The 15,869-nt window shown below is 44.2% G+C and overlaps 1 protein-coding gene across 6 annotated transcripts in view; it reads left to right on the top strand.

Moving 5' to 3' along the window:
• Positions 1-15,869, top strand: part of RIPOR1 (RHO family interacting cell polarization regulator 1) — a 381,181-nt gene that overhangs the window by 273,538 nt on the left and 91,774 nt on the right. For all 6 annotated transcript variants that reach the window (XM_040410140.1, XM_040410139.1, XM_040410137.1 and 3 more), the window contains one exon: positions 15,032-15,167. In XM_040410140.1, coding sequence (XP_040266074.1) covers positions 15,032-15,167 — 136 coding nt within the window. The remainder of the gene's footprint in view (positions 1-15,031; positions 15,168-15,869) is intronic.

Genomic DNA, 15,869 nt, shown 5'->3' with positions numbered 1-15,869 from the left:
CTGCCTTCCAAAAACCGTATGGCATTCCTTTGCTTCTGCGCCCTGCCATGTGCCCGTACAGTAGTTTACGACCACATATGGGGTGTTTCTGTAAACTACAGAATCAGAGCCATAAATATAGTTTTGTTTGGCTGTTAACCCTTGCTTTGTAACTGGAAAATAAATATTAAAATGGAAAATCTGCCAAAAAAGTGACATTTTGAAATTGTATCTCTCTATTTTCCATTAAATCTTGTGCAACACCTAAAGGGTTAACAAAGTTTGTAAAATCAGTTTTGAATACATTGAGGGGTGTAGTTTCTTAGATGGGGTCACTTTTATGGAGTTTCTACTCTAGGGGTGCATCAGGGGGGCTTCAAATGGGACATGGTGTAAATAAACCAGTCCAGCAAAATCTGCCTTCCAAAAACCATACGGGGGACCTTTCACTCTACGCCCTACTGTGTGCCCGTACAGTAGTTTACGGCCACATATGGGGTGTTTTTGCAAACTACAGAATCAAGGCAATAAATATAGCATTTTGTTTGGCTGTTAACCCTTGCTTTGCTACTGGAAAAAAATTGATTAAAAAGGAAAATTTCCCCAAAAATCTAAATTCTGAAATTTAATCACCATTTGCCATTAATCTCTTTCACATGCGTCCGGATGTGTTCAGGGTGCGTTCAGTGAAACTCGCACCATTTTGTAAGCAAGTTCAGTCAGTTTTGTCTGCGATTTGCGTTCAGTTCAGTTTTTTCCGCGCGGGTGCAAAGCGTTTTGATGCGTTTTTCACGCGCGTGATAAACTGAAGGTTTACAAACAACATCTCCTAGCAACCATCAGTGAAAAACTCATCGCACCCGCACTTGCTTGCGGATGCAATGCGTTTTTCACGCAGCCCCATTCACTTCTATGTGGGGCCAGGGCTGCATGAAAAACGCAGAATATAGAACGTGCTGCGATTTTTACCCAACGCAGAACTGATGCGTGAAAAACAACGCTCATGTACACAGACCCCTTGAAATGAATGGGTCAGGATTCAGTGCTGGTGCTATGCGTTCACATCACGCATTGCACCCGCGCGGAAAACTTGCTCATGTGAAAGGGGCCTAACTCTTGTGGAACACCTAAAGGGTTAACGACGTTTGTAAAATCAGTTTTGAATTCCTTGAGGGGTGTAGTTTCTAGAATGGGGTCATTTTTGGGTGGTTTCTATTATGTAAGCCTCACAAAGTGACTTCAGACCTGAACTGGTCCCTAAAAAGTGGGTTTTTGAAAATGTCTGAAAAATTTCAAGATTTGCTTCTAAACTTCTAAGCCTTGTAACATGCCCTAAAAATAAAATATAATTCCCAAATTGATACAAACATGAAGTAGAATATGGGGAATGTAAAGTAATAACTATTTTTGTAGATATTACTATGTATTATAGAAGTAGAGAAATTGAAACTTGGAAATTTGCAATTTTTTACTACTTTTTGGTAAATTTGGTATTTTTTTATGATTAAAAATGATTTTTTTTAACTTCATTTTACCAGTGTCATGAAGTACAATATGTGACGAAAAAACAATCGTAGAATGGCCTGGATAAGTCAAAGTGTTTTAAAGTTATCACCACTTAACCACCTCCGGACCGCTGTACGCGTTCCGGAGGTGGCAGCGCTGCGCACAGTCACGCATATACGCGTCATCTCGCGAGACGCGAGATTTCGCTCCAAGCCGGCCCGCGCATGCGCATCGCGGGCCGGCAAAAGTTAAAGAACAAGTTCGTCACCAGCCTGCCAGCAATGATCATTGGCTGGCAGGCTGGCGATTTTTAAAAAATCCAATCACAAGCCATATAACAGATCATATTAGTAAATATGATCTGTTATATGGCTTCTCTGCTCCTCTGCTGGTCCTTTTCGTCGGTTGGATCCAGCAGAGAAGCAGACATCACTGTGAGTACACCAAACACTTCACTGTAGCCCCTGATCACCCCCCTGCACCCCAATTAACCCTTTGATCACCCCTTTGATCGCCCCTGTCAATCACCAGTGAAAGGAAAAAAAGTGATCAGTGTAAACTGTCACTTTTTTTTTTTCACTAGTATTGGCTGTTAGGTTTTAGGGATAGTTTAGGCCCCTTGGTTAGGTAGTTAGCGTCAGTTAGCGCCCACCCCACCGCACCGCAGTCACTTTTATTCGCTGAATAGCGTATCGCTAATCAGCATTTGTACTTTTATAGTTTCTGTAAGTGATCAAAACTGATCACGGTCAGATCTATAATAGTATTAGTGTCACTTTAGTTCGCCCTCCACCCAAAACGCAGTGTTTGCCCGATCAGGCCTGATCGGTCGCCCACACGTGCGTTCACCCACGCCCGCCCCACCGCAGTGACAAAAAATATATATTTTTTGATCACTGCACATTCATTTTACACGCACTGCGGCGATAAAAAAATCAGTTTTGATATTTTTTATCAACCGCAGCGGCCTCTGGTACTTCGCTAGCCTCCCCTTTGTAAGACAGGTTTGCTTTTTTTCTTGGGTAGTCTCAGGGAATACTCCTAAATTTAGTAGTCCAAAATGTCAAACAGGGGGTATTCTTCTGAAGAGGCCTACAGGATTCTGACCCAGTCGGATGAGGAGTGGGAACCCTCATCTGACGAATCTAGCGGGTCAGAATATGAACCTGTGGAAAGCAGTGGCTCTCTGACCCAAAGTTCGGACGAGGAGGTGGAGGTCCCTGGCAGCACCAGGCGTACCCGGCCCCGTGTCGCTAGACCACAGGTTATGCAGGATCCGCTTCAAGAGCAGCAGAGTGGGGCTGTCGCTGCCGGATCACGTGGTGAGGCATACACCAGCAGCGCAGCCCTCCCTGGACCTAGTACCAGCACTGCCGTACAACATGGTGACGTGGCGAGCACCAGAAGGGCAGTTGAAGCTGGTACGGTGGCACGTGCAGTAGTTACCCCGTCGCAGCCACCGCACAGACAGGCCCGTAGAGCCCCTAGAATCCCTGAGGTGCTGGCAAACCCTGATTGGCAGTCACCAACTTCAGCCGCACCTGTAGTTCCCCCTTTCACCGCCCAGTCTGGAGTTCGGGTTGAGACGGCTCAAATCGGTTCGGCCCTGGGATTTTTTGAGCTGTTCTTGACTGCGGAGCTCTTGGACTTAGTCGTGGCAGAGACCAACCAGTATGCCACACAATTTATATCCGCCAACCCGGGAAGCTTTTATGCCCAGCCTTTCCGGTGGAAACCAGTCCAAGTTTCCAAAATTAAAATTTTTTTGGGCCTTCTCCTCAACATGGGCCTGACAAAAAAGCATGAATTGCGGTCATATTGGTCCACGCACCCGATTCATCACATGCCCATGTTCTCTGCTGCTATGTCCAGGGCACGATTTGAGGCCATCCTCCGTTTCCTGCATTTTAGCGACAACACCACCTCCCGTCCCAGAGGCCACCCAGCTTTTGACCGGCTCCACAAAATTCGGCCCCTCATAGACCATTTCAACCAGAAATTTGCAGATTTGTATACCCCCGAGCAAAACATCTGCGTAGACGAGTCCCTAATACATTTTACCGGGCGCCTTGGCTTCAAACAGTACATCCCAAGCAAGCGTGCCCGGTATGGGGTCAAATTGTATAAGCTCTGTGAAAGGGCCACAGGCTATACCCACAAATTTCGGATCTATGAGGGAAAAGATCAGACCCTGGAGCCGGTCGGTTGCCCTGACTACCTGGGGAGCAGTGGGAAGACAGTCTGGGACTTGGTGTCACCCTCATTCGGCAAGGGGTACCATCTTTATGTGGACAATTTTTACACAAGTGTGGCCCTCTTTAGGCATTTGTTTCTAGAACGGATTTGCGCCTGTGGCACCGCGCGAACTAGTCGCGTGGGCTTCCCCCAACGGCTTGTAACCACCCGTCTTGCAAGGGGGGAGAGGGCTGCCTTGTGTAACGAAGAACTGCTCGCGGTGAAATGGAGAGACAAGCGTGACGTTTACATGCTCTCCTCCATTCACGCAGACACGACAATCCAAATTGAGCGAGCAACCCGTGTCATTGAAAAGCCCCTCTGTGTCCACGACTATAATGCGCTCATGGGAGGGGTGGACTTCAATGACCAGATGTTGTCTACGTATTTAGTTTCCCGCAGAACCAGACGCTGGTATAAGAAGGTGTCTGTATATTTAATTCAATTGGCGCTGTACAATAGTTTTGTTCTCTACAGTAAGGCTGGGAGAACACTATCTTTCCTCAAATTCCAGGAAGAGATCATCGAGAACCTCCTTTACCCAGGAGGTTCCGTGGCCCCATCCCCCAGTGTAGTTAGCCGTCTACACGAGCGACATTTCCCCAGTGTCGTTCCTGGTACCTCAACCCAACAGTCACCCCGAAAAAGATGTCGTGTCTGTAGCAGGAGTGGAATAAGGCGTGACACCCGCTATTTCTGTCCTGACTGTCCGGACCACCCTGCCCTATGCTATGGAGAGTGTTTCCGGAAGTACCACGCATAGGGATTGCATCTCACAGGACAGGCACACAGGGCTATTAGGGCCCTTTTACTCTCAGCTGCTGCAAACCTCTCCTTTCACCTGGGATAAAGTGCATAACGTACTTCGCCACATCTTTGGGCGATTTGCGCTTTGCACATTGTCCCATGGGGAAGGAGAGGTTTGTTCTATAAAGGTAAAAAAAACTAAACAAAAAAAAAATTACCGGTAAGTAAAAAAGTTTAAAAAAGTTAATATGTTCTGTTCTAAAGTTAATAAAGTTATTGCTTTGCGGCCTGGTTTTTTCTTTTTTGTTTTGTTTTTTTTACCTTCCAGGTGGACCAACCGATCGACCAGCTGCAGCACTGATGTGCATTCGGACAGAAGCATTGCGCTGCTGTCAGATTACACGCAAGTCGGTGTATGCGGCGCTGCAAGACGAGATTTCTCCTCTGCAGTAAAAGATATGTTTGCCGAGGCATATGAGCTGAGGAGGTGGCGGTGTTCATATACTTTGGCAAACACTTTGTATATATAAAAAAAAAAAAATCCCGGCAATGATTTATTCATCCACATCGATTGATGTGAATGGAGAAATCGGGTTTGCCAGGGCATACGAGCTGAAGTGGGTATGGATGTTGGGCGGAGCTCCTATGTCCTGGCAGACGCCTTTCCCCTCCTTTTTCTTTTTTTGGCAGAGATTTTTTCATCCACATTGATCGATGCGAATGAAGAAATCTGTGCCGTTCATTTTTTTTCTTTCAGCCCAGAGGCTGAACGGAAAAAAAAAATCTCATTACCCGTATGCTCAATATAAGGAGAATAGCAGAAACTCCTAATGCTGGGCATACATGTAATGATTGCGGAGACCCTCAAATGCCAGGGCAGTACAAACACCCCACAAATAACACCATTTTGGAAAGAAGACACCCCAAGGTATTCGCTGAGGGGCATATTGAGTCCATGAAAGATTGAAATTTTTGTCCCAAGTTAGCGGAAAGGGAGACTTTGTGAGAACAAAATCAAAAAAATCAATTTCCGCTAACTTGTGCCAAAATTTTTTTTTTTTCAATGAACTCGCCATGCCCCTCATTGAATACCTTGGGGTGTCTTCTTTCCAAAATGGGGTCACATGTGGGGTATTTATACTGCCCTGGCATTCTAGGGGCCCCAAAGCGTGAGAAGAAGTCTGGTATCCAAATGTCTAAAAATGCCCTCCTAAAAGGAATTTGGGCACCTTTGCCCACCTAGGCTGCAAAAAAGTGTCACACATGTGGTATCTCCGTATTCAGCAGAAGTTGGGGAATATGTTTTGGGGTGTCATTTTACATATACCCATGCTGGGTGAGATAAATATCTTGGTCAAATGCCAACTTTGTATAAAAAAAATGGGAAAAGTTGTCTTTTGCCAAGATATTTCTCTCACCCAGCATGGGTATATGTAAAATGACACCCCAAAACACATTCCCCACCTTCTCCTGAGTACGGAGATACCAGATGTGTGACACTTTTTTGCAGCCTAGGTGGGCAAAGGGGCCCACATTCCAAAGAGCACCTTTCGGATTTCACAGGTCATTTACCTACTTACCACACATTAGGGCCCCTGGAAAATGCCAGGGCAGTATAACTACCCCACAAGTGACCCCATTTTGGAAAGAAGACACCCCAAGGTATTCCGTGAGGGGCATGGCAAGTTCCTAGAATTTTTTATTTTTTGTCACAAGTTAGTGGAAAATGATGTTTTGTTTTTTTTTTGTTTTTTTTCTTACAAAGTCTCATATTCCACTAACTTGTGACAAAAAATAAAAAGTTCTATGAACTCACTATGCCCATCAGCGAATACCTTGGGGTCTCTTCTTTCCAAAATGGGGTCACTTGTGGGGTAGTTATACTGCCCTGGCATTCTAGGGGCCCAAATGTGTGGTAAGGAGTTTGAAATCAAATTCTGTAAAAAATGACCTGTGAAATCCGAAAGGTGCTCTTTGGAATATGGGCCCCTTTGCCCACCTAGGCTGCAAAAAAGTGTCACACATCTGGTATCTCCGTACTCAGGAGAAGGTGGGGAATGTGTTTTGGGGTGTCATTTTATATATACCCATGCTGGGTGAGAGAAATATCTTGGCAAAAGACAACTTTTCCCATTTTTTTATACAAAGTTGTCATTTGACCAATATATTTATCTCACCCAGCATGGGTATATGTAAAAAGACACCCCAAAACACATTCCTCAACTTCTCCTGAGTACGGGGATACCAGATGTGTGACACTTTTTTGCAGCCTAGGTGGGCAAAGGGGCCCATATTCCAAAGAGCACCTTTCGGATTTCACAGGTCATTTTTTACAGAATTTGATTTCAAACTCCTTACCACACATTTGGGCCCCTAGAATGCCAGGGCAGTATAACTACCCCACAAGTGACCCCATTTTGGAAAGAAGAGACCCCAAGGTATTCGCTGATGGACATAGTGAGTTCATGGAAGTTTTTATTTTTTGTCACAAGTTTGTGGAATATGAGACTTTGTATGAAAAAAAAAAAAAAAAATCATCATTTTCCACTAACTTGTGACAAAAAATAAAAAATTCTAGGAACTCGCCATGCCCCTCACGGAATACCTTGGGGTGTCTTCTTTCCAAAATGGGGTCACTTGTGGGGTGGTTATACTGCCCTGGCATTCTAGGGGCCCAAATGTGTGGTAAGGAGTTTGAAATCAAATTCTGTAAAAAATGACCTGTGAAATCCGAAAGGTGCTCTTTGGAATATGGGCCCCTTTGCCCACCTAGGCTGCAAAAAAGTGTCACACACCTGGTATCCCCGTACTCAGGAGAAGTTGAGGAATGTGTTTTGGGGTGTCTTTTTACATATACCCATGCTGGGTGAGATAAATATATTGGTCAAATGACAACTTTGTATAAAAAAATGGGAAAAGTTGTCTTTTGCCAAGATATTTCTCTCACCCAGCATGGGTATATATAAAATGACACCCCAAAACACATTCCCCACCTTCTCCTGAGTACGGAGATACCAGATGTGTGACACTTTTTTGCAGCCTAGGTGGGCAAAGGGGCCCATATTCCAAAGAGCACCTTTCGGATTTCACAGGTCATTTTTTACAGAATTTGATTTCAAACTCCTTACCACACATTTGGGCCCCTAGAATGCCAGGGCAGTATAACTACCCCACAAGTGACCCCATTTTGTAAAGAAGAGACCCCAAGGTATTCGCTGATGGGCATAGTGAGTTCATAGAACTTTTTATTTTTTTTCACAAGTTAGTGGAATATGAGACTTTGTAAGAAAAAAAAAAAATCATCATTTTCCGCTAACTTGTGACAAAAATAAAAAGTTCTATGAACTCACTATGCCCATCAGTGAATACCTTAGGGTGTCTACTTTCAGAAATGGGGTCATTTGTGGGGTGTTTGTACTGTCTGGCCATTGTAGAGCCTCAGGAAACATGACAGGTGCTCAGAAAGTCAGAGCTGCTTCAAAAAGCGGAAATTCACATTTTTGTACCATAGTTTGTAAACGCTATAACTTTTACCCAAACCATTTTTTTTTTACCCAAACATTTTTTTTTTATCAAAGACATGTAGAACTATAAATTTAGAGCAAAATTTCTATATGGATCTCGTTTTTTTTTGCAAAATTTTACAACTGAAAGTGAAAAATGTCATTTTTTTGCAAAAAAAATCGTTAAATTTCGATTAATAACAAAAAAAGTAAAAATGTCAGCAGCAATGAAATACCACCAAATGAAAGCTCTATTAGTGAGAAGAAAAGGAGGTAAAATTCATTTGGGTGGTAAGTTGCATGACCGAGCAATAAACGGTGAAAGTAGTGTAGGTCAGAAGTGTAAAAAGGGGCCTGGTCTTTCAGGGTGTTTAAGCACTAGGGGCTGAGGTGGTTAAAGTGACACTGGTCAGATTTGCAAAAAAAGGCCTGGTCCTTAAGGTGAAATAAGGCCTGAAGGGGTTAAAAATGGGTTGAATGACTTAAACTCAGTAGACACCTCACTGATCCCTTGCCGCTGCTCCAGTCCTCGCTACTCTCTCTTTCCTGGTGTCAAGCTTGATGAGCAGGAATACGCTGCCTGCTCAGCCAATTGCTGCTGAGGTGGGTCACTACTGCAGCCAGTGATTGACTTAGCAGACAGTCCAAACCATTTCCAGTGTGGAGAGGGACTGGGACCAGAGCAGTGGTGGGACAGCAGTGGCAAGTGATCTGTAAGTTGAGTTATGATTTTTTTTTTTGCTTAGTTTTAGTCATTCCAACTTCATCTTAAATTAAAGTATTTCCACGGAAAACGTGAATAGAGCGAGTACTCAGCATTGAACTGCTGAGACAATTGGCAATGTAATGAAGAGGAAGCCGTACTTGCATGGATCACCGCCTCCTCCTCAAACAGCTGATCAGGGGTGTCGCGTGTTGGACCCGCAACAATCTCTATTAATATCCATAGTTCAGTAGACTCTCATTTCTCACAGACTGAGAGGCCACAGATTTAAAGTGTAATTGTCGTTTCGATTTATTTTTAATATAGTGTAGGGACACGGATGTTAAACATTTTTGTAATATGCTTTATTAGGGAACGATGTTTCTTTGTACTAGAAAACAGGCTGTAAGGTCTTCTAAGCAAAGCTGTATCATCGTTACTAAGGAGAATCTGTCTTCGGTCTTCAATCTTCAGAAGATGCTTGTGTGTAACATAGAGAGGCTTCCAGACTGCCTCTTTTCACTACCCCAGTCCCTGACTGACAATCAAGGGGGCAGCGGCCTCCTTGCTTCAAGTCAAGATGACCACGCCCCCTTCGCTGTGACTGACAGCCGGCTGTTTGGCTGGCTTTGTCGAACTCTCTGCATAAGCGCTGTCAGTCACAGTGAAGGGGCAGGGAAGGGGGCGTGGTTATCTTAACTTGAAGCAAGGAGGCCGCTGCCCCCTTGACTTCAAGTATGTCTAGAGAAGCGCGCCGGCAGGGGATAAAGAAACCTTTTCAGAGCTTTTGCCGCATCTGCTTTCAGGAACAAAACAATTGTCAGAAACACACTGCTCGCTACTCTCAAGTACTACTGGCAGCTTCAGATGGTTTTTGGAGGTGAAATGTTCCCTTTAAGGTGAAAAATGGCAGGGTTCTGAAGGGGGTTAAAGGGAATCTGTCCCCAGTTTTATGGTGTCCTAACAAAGGGCAAAATAAACTAGTGACAGAGCCCCTTAGAAAAATGATGGGCCACTTTCTCAACTCTTTAATCTAAAAATCTTCTATTAAAAAGATCCAGCGTATTCTGATGAGTCCCCATATTCATGAGCTCTTGGCTCTCCCCGCACACTTGCTGCTGATTCATATGGAAAAACCTGTCAATCAGAAGCAGGTGGGCGCAGAGAGCCGTGAGCTCATGAATATGGGGACTCAGATGTTAGGATCTAGAAGTGAGGGCAGCAGAAAACTGGTGACAGGTTCCCTTTAACCGCCTCCGGACCGCCTAATGCAGGATTGCGTTCCGGCTGCTGTCGATTTGTTCCTCCTTCACGCTTCGGCGCGTCATTTCCTGAGAACGCGCGCACACAGGAGCACGCGTTCACAGGATCGGGAGGTAAACGAGTGGATCTACAGCCTGCCGGTATATTAGACGCTGTCTTGTTAACAGCATCTAATATACCTGCTACCTGGTCCTTTGGTGGTCCCTTTTGCTTGGATCGACCACTAGAGGACACAGGCAGCTCTGTAAGTAGCACCAAACACCACTACACTACACCCCCCCCCCCCCGTCACTTATTAACCCCTTATTAACCCCTGATCACCCCATATTAGACTCCCTGATCACCCCCCTGTCATTGATCACCCCCCTGTAAGGCTCCATTCAGACGTCCGTATGTGTTTTGCGGATCTGCAAATCACATACGGACGTCTGAATGGAGCCTTACAGGGGGGTGATCAATGACAGGGGGGTGATCACCCCATATAGACTCCCTGATCACCCCCCTGTCATTGATCACCCCCCTGTAAGGCTCCATTCACACGTCAGTATGTGTTTTGCGGATCCGCAAAACACATACGGACGTCTGAATGGAGCCTTACAGGGGGGTGATCACCCCATATAGACTCCATGATCACCCCCCTGTTATTGATCACCCCCCTGTAAGGCTCCATTCAGACACGTACACCAGCAATGTGCTTTCCGCATTTTGCGGATCCGCACATTGCCAGAACTATATAGAAAATGCCTTTTCTTGTCCGCAATTGCGGACAAGAATAGGACATGTTCTATAGGCTCTACAAAAAACGCAGTGTTCGCCCGATCAGGCCTGATCTTGTGCGCACACTTGCGTTCAGTCCGCCCCACCGCAGGGACAGAAATTATTTTTTTTCTGATCACTGCAAAAACACAGTAAAATCGCTGCTGCGCTATAAAGATCACTTTTGAGGGGCATGGCGAGTTCATAGAAGATTTATTTATTTTTTTGGCACAAGTTAGCGGAAATTGTTTTATTTTTGTTTTTTTATTTTTTCTTACAAAGTCTCATATTCCACTAACTTGTGACAAAAAAAAAAATCTCGCATGAACTCACCATACCCCTCAAGGAATCCAAATGCATAAACATTTTTAGACATTTAGATTCCAGACTTCTTCTCACGCTTTAGGGCCCCTAAAATGCCAGGGCAGTATAAATACCCCACAAGTGACCCCATTTTGGAAAGAAGACACCCCAAGGTATTTCGTGAGGGGCATGGCGAGTTCATGTAAAATTTTATTTTTTGTCACAAGTTAGTAGAATATGAGACTTTGTAAGAAAAAAATTAAATAAAAAAAATAGTTATTATTTTCCGCTAACTTGTGACAAAAAATAAAAACTTCCATGAACTCACTATGCCCATCAGCGAATACCTTAGGGTGTCTACTTTCCGAAATGGGGTCATTTGTGGGGTGTTTGTACTGTCTGGCCATTGTAGAACCTCAGGAAACATGACAGGTGCTCAGAAAGTCAGAGCTGCTTCAAAATGCGGAAATTCACATTTTTGTACCATAGTTTGTAAACGCTATAACTTTTGCGCAAACCAATAAATATACACTTATTGCATTTTTTTATCAAAGACATGTAGAACAATAAATTTAGAGAAAAATGTATATAGAAATGTAGTTTTGTTTGAAAAATTTTACAACAGAAAAATTTCGGTCGATTTCGATTAATATAAAAAAAAGTAAAAATATCAGCAGCAATGAAATACCACCAAATGAAAGCTCTATTAGTGAGAAGAAAAGGAGGTAAAATTCATTTGGGTGGTAAGTTGTATGACCGAGCAATAAACCGTGAAAGTAGTGTAGTGCAGAATTGTAAAAAGTGGTCTGGTCATTAAGGGTGTTTAAAGGGTTTCTGTCAGCCCACTAAACCGTTTTTTTTTTTTTTTGTTTTTTTTTTTAATAATAATCCCTACACTGCGATCTCTGCATACATAAGTAAAATAATAATTTTCGTTCAGTAGAATTTGATAAAACGCTATTTTTATAATAGGTAAATTACCTTGCTACCAGCAAGTAGGGCGGCTACTTGCTGGTAGCAGCCGCATCCTCTGATCCTAATGACGCCCCCTCCGCATTGTGATTGACAGGGCCAGGGAACGGAATCGTTCTCTGCTGGCCCTGCCTATTTTCATTCAATATCTGGCGCCTGTGCCGCGGCCGTACCTATCTTCAATCTGCGCAGGCGCACTGAGAGGCGGCCACTCACTCGGCCGCTCCATCTTCAATGCGCCTGCGCCGGGTGTAGATGTGACGTCATCGGCGCAGGCGCATTGAGGATGGAGCGGCCGAGTGAGTGGCCGCCTCTCAGTGCGCCTGCGCAGATTGAAGATAGGTACGGCCGCGGCGCAGGCGCCAGATATTGAATGAAAACAGGCAGGGCCAGCAGAGAACGATTCCGTTCCCTGGCCCTGTCAATCACAATGCGGAGGGGGCGTCATTAGGGTCGGAGGATGCGGCTGCTACCAGCAAGTAGCCGCCCTACTTGCTGGTAGCAAGGTAATTTACATATTATAAAAATAGCGTTTTATCAAATTCTACTGAACGAAAATTATTATTTTACTTATGTATGCAGAGATCGCAGTGTAGGGATTATTATTAAACAAAAAAAAAAAAACGGTTTAGTGGGCTGACAGAAGCCCCTTTAAGCTAGGGGAGCTGAGGTGGTTAAACTGAAATGACAGTTACACTTTAACAGTGGTTCACCTGGCGGGGCTGCACCTGTTATAATGTGGTCTTTCTGTACTGTGTCAGTTCCCCATTCTCTCTGGGTTCTAAAAGTTCTGTTCTGCACCCTGTGGGCCTCTCCTCTCCTTTTCCTTTCTTGGTCCAGCTTCAGGTCCCACAGTTCAGTGGCCGCACAGGGTCAGCAAGCTATACACACCAACACCCTGTCATTTGACCATATTGACAGGAAAAGCCCTGCCCTTTTATAATGTGGCTTCAGCCCATGTGAGCAACACAATGCTTAGAGCATCAGTGTCCCTATGCTGGCCACTAAAGCTAATGATGCCAGTCTTCACCTGTCACTAATGGAGGCTGGGGCCGGCACTCCTCAGCACCATATTGACATAGGGACGTGTACCTTACCCCCAGTCACCTTGTCTTGGCTAGCGGTAAGGTACACAGGATGCCCAAATGGCTGCAAAATGTTCCCGTTCCTTTGTTTTCAATGTGATAAATTACATAACATAGTAACATAGTTTATACAGCCGAAAAAAGACATCTGTCCATTCAGTTCAGCCTGTTATCCTGCAAGTTGATCCAGAGGAAGGCAAAAAAAACCTGTGAGGTAGAAGCCAATTTTCCCCACTTTAGGGGGAAAAATTATTTCCCGACTCCAATCAGGCAATCAGAATAACTCCCTGGATCAACGACCCCTCTCTAGTAGCTATAGCTTGTAATATTATTACACTCCAGGAATACATCCAGGCCCCTCTTGAAGTCTTTTAGTGAGTTCACCATCACCACCTCCTCAGGCAGAGAGTTCCATAGTCTCACTGCTCTTACCGTAAAGAATTCTCTTCTATGTTTGAGTACAAACCTTCTTTCCTCCAGACGCAGAGGATGTCCCCTTGTCACAGTCCTGGAGATAAATAGATGATTGGAGAGATCTCTGTACTGACCCCTCATATATTCATACATAGTTATTAGATCTCCCCTCAGTCGTCTTTTTTTTAATTTAATTTTTAATTGAATAACCCTAATTTTGATAATCTTTCTGGGTACTGTAGTCCACACATTCCAGTTTTTACTTTAGTTGCACTCCTCTGAACCCTCTCCAGCTCTATGTCTGCCTTGTTCACAGGAGCCTAGAACTGTACACTACTGTGTGGTCTGACTAGTGATTTGTAAAGTGGCAGGACTATGTTCTCCCTGAGGTACCCCACTAGTGACAGTGACCCAATCTGAGTGTGTACCATTAATAACCACCCTCTGTTTTCTATCATTGAGCCAGTTACTTACCCACTTACAGACGTTTTCTCCCAGTCCGAGCATTCTCATTTTATATACTAACCTTTTATGTGGTACAGTGTCAAATGCTTTGGAGAAGTCCAGATATACGACATCCATTGATTCGCCGCTGTCAAGTCTAGAACTTATGGTGAAACATAGGAGAACACGTACAGAACACATCCGTGAAACACTGATGTGTGAATGAGGCTTTACGCCTCTTGCACATGGCTGTTGTATGCCCATGGCCGTATTGCGGCCCGCATACGGCGGGTCCGCAATACACGGGCAACGGTCCGTGTGCACTCCGCATTTACTTGAATAGGTCCGCAATTACTGAGGTGCTGAACGGAAGCACAGATTGGAACCCCACGGAAGCACTACGGAGTGCTTCTGTGGTGTTTCTGGCCGTGCCTCTGCACCGCAAAAAATAGAACTTGTTCTATTTATTTATATTTTTACGGTGTGGACGGATCACGGACCCATTCAAGTTGAATTGGTCTCGATCCATCCCGGAATAGACTCACAACGGCCGTGTGCATGAGACCTTACTTTGTAAAGGGCCGACACCTTCTGATTTATACTTTTTATATAATTGAAGAACATTTTTGGGTTAGTTTTACTCTTTGGCAATTAATCTCTCTGTCTAGTTTGCCTTATAGTTTCCTTATAGTTTTTTAATGCTTCCTCGCTACCCTCCTGTTTTACGGATTTAAAAGCTTTGTTTTTGTCATTTATCGCTTTCTTTACAGTTCTATTTATCCACATTGTTTTTTTTTTTCTTGTTCCTTAAAGGGGTTGTCCGGGGTCAGAGCTGAACCCGGACATACCCTTACTTTCACCCAGGCAGCCCCCCTGAGGCTAGGATCGGAGCATCTCATGCTTCGATGCGCTCCCTTGCCCTGCGCTGAATCGCGCAGGGCATGGGCTCTTTTGTTTATCATAACACACTGCCGGGCGGAACCTCTAAAAATTCAGCAAATAAACATTAATTGTGCAGCTTGCAGAAATATTTATGTTCGCTGAAGCGGTTGTGTTATCTTTTATCCTCAACAGAATGTGCTAACCTTGTATTAACCTATACTTGTTATCATTTTCTGCAGCATTTAGGCACATTTGGACCCCTTCGCTGTCATGAGTTATATGCACTTGATAAATTAATGAGAGAAGCCCATATCTTGGACATGATCTGTACGCTAACTGAGGAAAAGTCAGGAAGGGCACATTCTGCAGTAGAAGGTGAGCCCTTTTATACATTGTATTTTAAGTGGTCCTTATAAAATGGATTTGTTCTATATGCCACACATGTATTAAAAAATTAAACTACTAGCCACAGGAATGGACCAACTGGTGACTGAATGTAAATTAAATGAAAGCAGGGATTATACATATCTCGCTATACTTATCTCTATGGCCATAGCATATAACTGGTATCAATACAGAATTCCTATGCGTCATTCAGAGGACACATTAGTTAGTGTGATACATGAGCAAACAGCATGGAAGCTGTACTGTGACTGGTCAACAAATCTAAGGGGTCATTTATTAAACATTTTCTACACCTGTTTTAGAAGCGGTGGCGCATCCGCTGAAGTCATGAAGAGGCCTGCGCCTCTTCATAACTGTGGCGTATCCACCGCCAGGTATAGGGCTTATTAAGACCGGCATCTAAAACACTAATCTTAATAAATGTGCCCCCTAGTTTTTCTTTTAGACCCTTTTTTATGTTTCACACCTGGCATGAATGGAATGCTAAATAGGTGCCAGAAATAAAGTCTGTGGTCCTGCTTCCTGTTTTCACCTGCAGCTTCCATGTATATGAGGACCTGTATGGAGGATGTTTCTCTGAATACTCCATAGGAGAAAAAATGTGGTGACAGAGAGGCACAATTGTATGCAGTACTCACTAATGTGGCCGAGAATCGGCTATAGGCACGGATC

This window comes from Bufo bufo, chromosome 10 (genome assembly GCF_905171765.1).
Source record: "Bufo bufo chromosome 10, aBufBuf1.1, whole genome shotgun sequence".
Lineage (NCBI taxonomy): Eukaryota > Metazoa > Chordata > Amphibia > Anura > Bufonidae > Bufo > Bufo bufo.
The sequence above is the reverse complement of the archived record's forward strand: the minus strand, read 5'-3'. Positions and strand labels throughout refer to the sequence as shown.